The following is a 10,067-nucleotide window of genomic DNA, read 5'->3' as shown; positions in this document are numbered from 1 at the left end:
AATCCTGTTCTCCAGTGTGTCTGCAGTCACTCCCAGCTTCGTGTAATCTGCAGATTTAATAAGCATGCTCTCTTTCATTGTCCAGGTCACTAATGAATGTGCTGAGCAAAACTAGACTATATAGATCCAGCAGAGCTCCGCTCACAGTGTCCTTCTGTTTCCACAGAATATCATTAATAACTACTCCCTGGGTATCGCTTTAAAGTAGTCTCATTTAATCATGTTTCCCTAGTTTATTTATGAGAAAGTTGTTTGAGACGGTGTCAAAAGCTGTAATAAAGCCCAGATAAATGACATCTAACAACTGTTCTATTATGAAAAGAAATTAATTTGGTTTGATATGATTTTTTTCTTGTCTCTTCTGTATCTGCTGCTGCTTATATTTTTGTTATCTTCCACATACATGCAAACTGTTTCTTTGTTTTAGAGTTTTTCAGAGGATTGAAGCCAGACTGACTAATGTAGTGTTCTTTTGCTGCTTCTCTTGAATACAGGGCTTGCCTTTGTCCTGACTTCTGGCACCTTACCTGTCTGAGCTTTCATAGGTGACCAGGAGGGAGGTATCTGAGATGGCTTCAGCTAGTTTTGTAGGGAATTTAAAATGTGGTTTGTCCCACCCTGCTGGTCTGGAAATACCTGACTTGGACAGAGGACTGATCTCACCCTGGAATGAGCAGAGAAGAGGATAGTATACCTTTGTAGTGATAATGTGTCATGGTACTAGCTGTACTAATCCCCTGTGCATAGTAGGCAATTTTAACAAGGACTGAAGCAAAAATCAAACCAGCGTTGCCTCTTTTGGTGTCATTTTTCAATAACATTCTCTCTATTTGAGCAACATTTTCCCAGACTGACTTCTTGGTATTCATATGCATATAAAGGGTGACAATTTTTTTTTTTATCTTCTGCAAGTTTGATTTCATTTCTGTGCCCTGAAGTTTCTAATATTTCTGCCTGTGTGTTCACACTATTTTTTAAACTCCCGCTCAATAAACTTTTAGTGTTCTTTCTTCTTGTCTTTGAGGTAAATGAAAAGCTCGTGATGCTGCCAAGTCTTCTGATCCTTCTTCTGCACTGAGATGTTATTGTGCCTGTGCCTTTTAAGCACAAAATATTGTTTCTTCAAGAAACTACAGCTCACCTTGATTTCTTTTTCCTTTAAATTCTTCTCCATGAATTCCTGCCTAGCAGTGTTTTTAATGTACTGAACCCAGGCATTTCTGTTTTGCTGTCCCCAGTCCCTTGCGTATGGCAGATTTCATTATCTCACAGGCACTCTTACACAAGTTTCCACCTTCTTACCCCCAACACAGCCCCCTCTGGAGGCACTTCCTTACTGATTACTTGACCTCTTGGTTATGCAAGAATATTGCTCCGAAGGCACCAGGACTCTCTGTCTCCTGCTGCTTTCCTTTCCTAGCAGATATCTCATGCTTGTACTCTCCCATTACCATTGAGGCAGTTGTTATCAGGTAGCCTTTTCCATTTAATCTTCTTGGTTTGGGGTTTGTTGTGCCCTCCCCTATGGTTTTCTTTCCCTTTTATTATTAACCAGAGAATTTAGCAGTTATTCCGCCGTCTGTGTTCTGGACCTTGGAGCAATATATGTATCATCCTTGGTACACCAAGAGATGCTGCCTCTACTTTTTCTCTGCCGGTCCATATATAAGCTATGCATCTTCATATCGGTATTCCAGATCTATGTCTTACTACAACAAGTTCCCGTTATGTCAGTTGAATCATCACTTTTATCTTAAATTAAACCTGAGATCTTAAGTAAGACCTAAGTTCTGTGTTAAAAGCAATATATTGACCAATGTTGCATTAGATATCTAAGATACTCAGAGGATTTAACCCCATTTCCTGGTCAGTCTGTGATTGTATTATCACCCCTTCTTTTTAGACCTGTGCCCAGGCTGCTTCTGTATTCTTTCCTCTGGTTCTGTCCCCTCTGTCTCGTACTCTGAGGCTAACTCAGAAGTCCCTCTCAATAAGCAATGAGTCAGTTCCTCCTTTCCTGAGCTGACGTCTATCCCTGCTCAGCCATTGGTGTAACATCACCCTGTTGGTGAAGATGTTGGGGTCCTCCTAGGAGCATCACGCGTGGCCCTGATGCGTCGTCCCTGTCCCTGCCTGAGCTTCCTTGAGGTCACTCCTGTCCATCCAGGTAGTGCTGCGCAGCCACGGAGGTGGCAGAACACTTCTGATCCAGCTTCTGGGCAGCAGCATTTTGCAAGAGTGTCCCTTTATACTCGTGCTCTTGGGGTCGCAGGCTTTTGCTACAGGCTCTTCTGCCTAACCCAAGCCACGCATCCACGTCTGCAGGAGCAGACATGCAGGCTGCAAGCTCAAAGCTGTTGCTGTCTTCTGTGCCTTCCCAGTGCACAGTTCACTGAGCAGCATCTGGAGCTAGAAAGTAACTCCTGAAAAGAAACTGTTCAACCAGACTTTACTTGCATCAGGGTTTTTCCTTGTTTCATAGATCCTAATGATCCTATAAAAAAACCCTTTCTCACCCTCTTCCTTGCTAACTCCCAGCTCTCGCTGCCTCCTGGCTACCTATGTGCCGCCTCCCTCTCTGAATCACAGGAAACTGGGGAATTCATCTGCACAACTCTTGTCCGGGGAACTGGGTAGCCACCTCCCTTAGATGCTTTACCTGCAGGGTAGGTTTAGTCCGCTGTAAGCCACTGCTGCCAGTAAGAGGAGGAAGCCCACTGCCTGTCCTCACTCTTTGTGTTTGCTCCTGCCCATCCCTCATGCAGCTTGGTGGGGAGCTAGGTCAGAGAAATGACTGGATTAAACCTATCCCGGCCTGAAAACACTGGCATGGAAGAGGGCAGAGCTGCCCTCAGCAGTGGCATCAACCGGCTTCAGCTGCTGGTGAGAGCAGTGTTGCACCGTGCCCCTTCAGTGGTCCTTGGAGTGGATTGGGTTGGAGTGTCTCCTTTGCTTCGGTGACAGGCCTGGAGCTGCGACAGGGGCATCCGCACAGCTCATCAGTTCCCAGTTCTACCGGGGGTCAGGAGCTAATCGTGACCTTTTATTCCCTTGCTGAGGAGAGCAGCTGGTGCCCTCAAGTGGTAAATCGCAGAAGGAGAGCGGCTCCAGCCATGCAAGCCCGGCTTTGGGCTCCTGCCCTGGCCAGGATGCTGGGCTGGGGCTGCTGGATGCCTGCAGTGTTTTTGGCACTTCTAACCATGCTGTTTCCTTCTTGCAGGGCAAGGTGGTGTGGTGACCGTGGTGGGAAGGAGACATCGTTCCCAGCAGAGTGGGGACCCCGACAGCAGGCGTACCTGGACAGCCACAGACGTTCCTCACCGCTTCATCCACTGACCTTTCCGTGGGGCCAGCTGCAGTGTGTTCACACCAAACATCCTGCCTTGACTGCGCTTTTGGTCCGTCGGAGCCCATAAAAAGTCCCTGTGAGATTAGATGGGGCTTGCTTTGGATCTGCAGTCCCACTCCAGCATGGCCCCAGGGGACGCAGGGGGCTGCAGCAGGCAGTGGAGCCAAGGTCCAGGGAGCCGATCGGGACTGGGGCTGCTGCCGTGAGGGGATGCACGGGGACGGCAATGCCCATCACACAGGACAACGCAGGGGTCTTCCTCCCCCTCCTGTGCCAGTGGCTGCAGAACAGCCGTCGGGAGGGGGCCGAGGGCACCGAGCAGCAGCTCTGCCGCTCAGCCGTCCAGAAGCTGAGCGAGTATATCCAGCTCAACTTCTCTGTGGATGAGAGCAAACTGCAGGCAGGGAGCTGCGGGACTTCAGATACAGAGATCTGCACCATGTATCTGGCCCAGGAGATGAGAAAAACCGAGGTTCTTGGGTTGAGCTTCGGGAACATCCCTGCTCTGGGGGACTACGGGGAGAAGCGTCGGGGAGGGAAGAAGAAGAAGGGGCATAAGGGGCCAGTGCTCGATGTCGGGTGCATCTGGGTGACGGACTTGAAGAAAAACAGCCCAGCCGGGAAGTGCGGGAGAGTGCGCCTGAAAGACGAGATCCTTTCTCTGAACGGCCAGTTGATGGTCGGTGTGGACGTCACCGGTGCGAGGTAAGAGTGAAAGAGCAGCCGCTGGCGGCCGCCTCTCGCAGCATGTGGTGCAGGTTGCGGTCAGTGCTGATTTATGTCCAAGAGCAGAGGTTTTGACCCCTGCTTTCCAGCCCCTGGGAGAGCTCTGGGTTCCTTCTTAAGGTCCGCAGAAAATAAGTAACAAAAGCAAATCGATATTTAGCCTACATCTGCTACTTGCACATCCACTGGAAAATTTTGAGAGGTCATTGTGTCAAAAAATAGTACGTTGTAAGCATCAGAGGGTCTCCACTAAAACAGGAGTCTTCCTGGGTTTGGATAAAACTGTTTCCTTAAGTAAAAATGAACACAGACTCAGCAGCACTGGAAGATTTTTTTACAGGTGCATCTTAATTTTGTTGAATCATTTGAATTGAGAAAAGCTTTTTTGACAACTAAATGTTGTCTGAGACTTTTTCAAAGCAAGACATTTTTGTGTTTTCCAGACTGGAACAACTTCATTTTAATAAATTCCCTTTGATTTTATTGCATTTACTCTGTTATTGTGTCTCCTGTCCCAGAAAACTTGAAACCTTTAAGAGTTCAAATCAGCAATGAAGGTTCTTGCAATGATATAGATTATTCTTGCTTTTTTATTTCAGCTGGTGCATGCTGTAAAATCAGTTATTGGCCCAGCTTTGCTCTTTGTGGGCTGGCAGAATTGCTCACATTTCCCTTTGCAAAGGCTTTCTCTGCTAAAGATGAGGATGCAAAAGTTTATTCATACCTGAAGTTGCAATGTACCAGAGGGCATGAAATCCTCCTGCTCTTGCCAAAGGGGGTTCATCTTGAAGATGAACAGTTTGGGAGCAAAATGCTAGTGAAGTGGCCCTTCGTTAAAAGGAAACTCTGTTGACCTGCAGCGTGGGTAATCCAGCACGTTTTATGGGCCTTGGGAGTAACATGCCATTTTAGACCAGCTGAGAAAGTGCTCCAGCAACGTGAAATTTGCAACAGGGGCAAATAACAAGTTTTAACTGAAATAAGCTGGATACTAGGGGGGAAAAAAAAAAAAGAAAGAGTTTAATCTTTACAGATTCATCCAGTGAGACTATAGCATCGATGGGAAGACTCATTGGTCATTTTTCTGCTGCTTTAGTTGTCGGGCTTGCAAAGCCACAATGGCCTCGGGGGGCTAACACTTGCAAGCTATAATCCTGCAAAATGCATGGCCTTTGCTCCCAACAGGCAGTGAATGTGGCAGTGGTTTGGGGTAACCATCTCTCCCAATTCTGCCACATGCCAGAATAAAAGCAGTGACTCCTTGATCTGTGGGTGCTGGGCAGATCAACTTGGCTGTGATTTTGCAGGTGTGATAACAACCCTCTGTAATTCCAAGCCTCTAATTCAATGAGTGTATAAATACTGGTACTGTGGCAGTATCAATCAGTGGCACCCCCAAATTTGAGAGGTTTTATGGCAAAAATCAGTTAGTGTGCTATTTTCCCTTTGCCAGATGTCACTGTTCCTAAAATCCAAGGGACTTGCTTGCAGTGGCCAGCAATAATGTTATCTTATTATTAATGCAAAATGAAAGACAATATCCAATGGAGTCCAAAATATTTGGGTATCTGTTCTTTTTATTCTATCCCTGAAGGCTTCATTTTGGGCTTATTCCTTTTGGAAAGCTCTGTTATTAGACCAGCAAGCTGTGACTGCTGCTAATAAGAACCAAGTGCTCCATTTTCCTTAGCTGAGATTTTTTTTGGCCATTATGATGAGGGCAGAGTTTTGGTGGTGTGGGGCCAATGTTGTTGGTCATAAGATCCAGTTTTAGAATATTCTACCTCCAATTTAGGCCAAAATTTAGGACATCTCTTAGTCAAAACCTGATTTATTTTCAGCATCCAAAGCATCCTTGCCTAACTTACTGTCAAGTGCAGTTTGACAAGGGTGATGTTGATGGATGACAGTTTGGGACCTTGAGGATGCTCTCAGTCTGGAGTGCTTGGTTTTGCCTCTCAGAGAGTTGGCTGGTAGCTCCAACCCCATGTTACTACCTTGTTCATCTGATCTGCTCCAGAATGCTTTGAGAGTCCTTCAGTAGGTTTCTCCATTGGGGTGCTCAGAAGCGACATAATTATGTCCAGGTTTATAATAGGCTGAAAAGCAATGTCATCTTGCCTTCTGGGAAGACTGTTTCAAAGAAGCAGCTTTCCTAGAGATTTTCCGTATTGCTGCTACAGTGGCAATAGCAGAGCCCTTTCCCCTTGGCTCTTCAAGGTGTTGAGTAGTGGTCCTGGCTCGATTTCTGTCTGCCTAATTATTCTCTGGCTGGGTGAGAAACTCTTCCAGGTCAATACAAAGGGGTGTGAGTGCTGTGATTTGTGGTGTGATGTCCTTAGCGCAGCCTGCATATGGTCAGTGAAATTAAAATAGTGCCTTAGCTCCTGTAGCAGCAGGCTGGATTGGGCAAGCAAAATCACTGCTTGCATGCTTATTCCTTGCTTGCCACGTGTGCCAGGGCAGCCCCATCTTGCCTGGTGAGTGTGTGGTCCACACTGGTGCTTTAGTGAATCTCCTGCTCTATTTCCATAACAGTGGGGAATTAAGCATGAGGGTCTCACGACTCTGCCACTTGCCTGGGGGCTACCACCTCTGCAGCAGGGTTGTCAGAAGTGTGCTCATGTGCCCTAGGCTTCATGACACCTCACCTCCAGCTCCATCCCACCATGCAAACCCTCCCTGTTCCAAGGGGCTAAGCCAATACACTGGCCAACAGGAGAGGAGAGGTAGGGGCACACAGTCCCTTCTGCTGGCTGTGCTATGGATGTGGTCAGCATCTAGAGGATGCAGGGGCAGATGGCTCAAGCCATAACAGATTGGGCAGCCCTGGACAGATTGTGCTCTTTCAGCACCTGCCTGGTGTAGGTCCTGTGCCTACAGGTCCTCAGGTCTTGGAGTAGTGATGGGGTCAGACACAGTGCAGAAGACCAGCACGCTGCTTCTTGGAGGAGCTGGCTGTGGGTATCACTCATCTGTCTCTCCCTGCCAGGGAAGCTGAATCTGATGTCTTTAAACAAAAGTTATTTATTTAAATTCCACTTGATTGCCATGTAAACAGCAGAAACAGGTTGATTATTACTAGGCTTGTTTCTTTTTTTTTTTTCTTTCTTTTCATTTAGAGAAACATTATGCAGTAATATAATCATCAAAGCTCTTTGCTTAACAGGGTATTATTACATTAGAGAGGAATGATGTAGGTGGTGGCATTTTTGGTGATGTTAGTGACTGAGGGAAAATTATTGCTCTCTTCAGAGTTAGCAAATTGTGTGTGTCTATCAAACACAATTGCAGGGAAATGAGCTGTATTGGAGTACTGAATAAAGGTTAGTCAAAACTCTGCATGTTTATTTATCTTCTGTCTATACAACTGTATCTCCAAAACACATGGGTTATGTTCCCCCAGACAACAACTTCCTATGTATTTTGAAACTACTCCTCTCATTTTGGGCTATTACTCATTTACTGGAGGGAGGCTGTTCGTATTTCTGCAGATGACAAATGAATCCTTCATTTCTTGAGCATGACTGAATGGGGCTTCATTGAGCAAGTCCTGGGAGGATTGCAAAAGAATTATTTTGTCATGAATATTATTCAGTTTGAAATATTTGATTACAAATTTCATCAAGTGTAGCTGCAGTGCTTGGACACAGCTACCATATACATCTAATCTTTAAAATCAGTGCTGAATAGAATTCCAAATTCAAACTGTTTTTGAAGAAAGCAGGGTAAGATACAAGTGATGACAGTGTGGTATAAACATGAGATATTATTATAATTTTGTCATTGAGGAAACCCAACCACTGCTTCAAAATACCATGTTCCTCATTGCCAAAAATGTCCAAACATCACTATGTGTGGGAATACAGTCAGAGAACTGGCTGGCTTCTTTTTAACCCCCAACCTGGAGTCCCTTCCAAAAAATGAACAGAGAAGTGTTTTGACAGCCATACATTTGCACTGTGCTTTATTAGTCTCTCCTCTTCAGCCAGTGTCCTGGGAGAGTTGCTAGGACTTCTCCCCAGCACAAGATATGACATGCCGAATCTCAGGGAAATCAGCTTATTTTCAAAGATGCTGAGAAAGACCTTCAGAAATCAGATGTGCAATGGAGAGTGAGCTTCAAGTGCCACTACTGAAGGTGAAGCTTTCACCTTACCTCAAGCTGGGCATTTCCAGAAGACGCAAGGTCTTTCCTGAGTGCTTGCTGCTACTGCACATCACATCTACATGCTCAGGATAGCTGGAAGTATGAAGGTAACGTCCTGGTCCTCCTAACAGGTCAATGCTGTTAGTAGTTGTGTGATATATGGACATTCTAAACACAGTCCTGCTTCTCTGTAAGTGCTAGCAGCTGATTACAGAGCACAATACTGAATGTCTAACCGAATTACAGGTCTCAAGATGTGCAGAGCATTTTGTGCTGCTTGCCTGTGGCAGTCAGTAACAGTCCTGGGCTCAGCCGGATGAAATCTTGAGGTTCTGTATCAAAACAGTTCTTGCTGGTGCTGGAAAGCCAATACGCAGTCCCTGGCTGTATCCAGAGCAAAATTCTGTTCTGAACAGTGGTCTTCAGGAGGGTGCTCTTCTTTGCCCCCTTGTTGGGAGCCCTGCATGCAAGGAGATGCAGAGCGGTACATCTGCTGAGGTGATGGGAACGGGGAACAGGGACCTTTGCTGCATCTGAGTAGAGCTGTTAAAAAATCTGACAGTGTGGTTTGAAAACTCATGTTTCGGAAGAGCACACCTTTCGAGGCACTTTTTATTGAGCTCCCCCTTCCTCAGAAGTTTGAACTGAATTATTTTTTATCATAACCTGCTTTGCCCCTGCAATAGAAAGATTTTCTTGTTGGGAAGATTCCCCCCCCCAAAAAAAAAAAAAAAGAGTGATTGGTCTTTAATATCAAAGTGCAGTGCTCCAACTTTGCATTTTCCATGGGATGCTGCTTCCTGCCACGCTGTGGTGAGACACTTCCACTGCAGGAGGCTGGCTGTCCTCGCCACCTCACCAGGGCCACTTTGTCCCTGTGCTGGTGAACGTGGCTGTCTCTGGAGCGTCCATGTTCCTTGCACCCTGTTACTCAGCAGTATGTTCAAAATGCTTCCAGGTGCTCTGACTGGCGTGTGGGGATGGCATGCTGTGGGAACGGGGAGCGAGGGCTGTGCTCCCAACGCTCATCAGTTGGGGCCCTCAGTTTAATTTTTTGGTAACAAATTGATTCTTTAGTAGGGTCAGACATTAGGGGGTGTGAATGCCTGTGTTATGGTGGAAGGGGAGGTTTTCAGGTTTCTGTGCCTGTGATGGGCTCGTGTTTCTCTCGAAGTTACTGTGGATTTATTTTCCGCTTGGCAGAGCAATCTCCTTTATACATCCTTTTTCTTAGGGAAAAATCTCCCCGAGAAAATTATCCCTGGTCATCGCAGAAAGCTTTGTCTCACCACACCCCCACCTCCTGGGCATGTCAGGTTGCATGGATCGATTGCTCTGTTTTACTGTGTTTCCTCACCTCCTTCCTAAAGCAAAAGTGCTGCCAACACAAAGTGCTGCTCAGTGTAAGCAGCTGCTTTGCTTGGTGTTTGTAGGGCCTTCTCTTGGTTATGTTCATAAGAAAATATTTTTGTTTTAATAGGAAAACAAATGGAAATGTGTCCTGGCCCTTTGCCCTTGGCCAAGGGGCAAACATTTCTGTGGGAGCTCCTTGTTAAAATATTAACAGCACTGACTACACAGAGAAAAACAAACATAGTGGTCCTGGAGACTGCAGCCTCCAAATAGAATCTCAGGGAATAGGTTTCTCTTAACTGACCTAAAAAATACCCCCAACCTATTGTGGAGTTGAATTAGTTTCCTTTTTTTGTATCATATAACCAATCTTCATGCTGCTAAGTGATGGATCAGGGCACGGAGGCTGAGACCTGGGGCTTGTTATCATGGGCACGGATGGGAAGCGTACGCTGACATGCCCTCCGAGCTGCCTGGTGCATGAGTCCC

At 46.2% G+C, this 10,067-nt stretch overlaps 1 protein-coding gene across 1 annotated transcript in view; it reads left to right on the top strand.

Annotated features, from left to right (window-relative positions):
* The first annotated feature begins 3,575 nt into the window (after nt 1-3,575).
* The window catches only part of PDZD2 (PDZ domain containing 2), a 138,565-nt gene continuing 132,073 nt past the window's right edge, over nt 3,576-10,067 (top strand). Inside the window, exon 1 of the mRNA XM_075726938.1 lies at nt 3,576-4,054. Coding sequence (XP_075583053.1) covers nt 3,576-4,054 — 479 coding nt within the window. The remainder of the gene's footprint in view (nt 4,055-10,067) is intronic.

Source organism: Pelecanus crispus, chromosome Z (genome assembly GCF_030463565.1).
Source record: "Pelecanus crispus isolate bPelCri1 chromosome Z, bPelCri1.pri, whole genome shotgun sequence".
Lineage (NCBI taxonomy): Eukaryota > Metazoa > Chordata > Aves > Pelecaniformes > Pelecanidae > Pelecanus > Pelecanus crispus.
The sequence above is the reverse complement of the archived record's forward strand: the minus strand, read 5'-3'. Positions and strand labels throughout refer to the sequence as shown.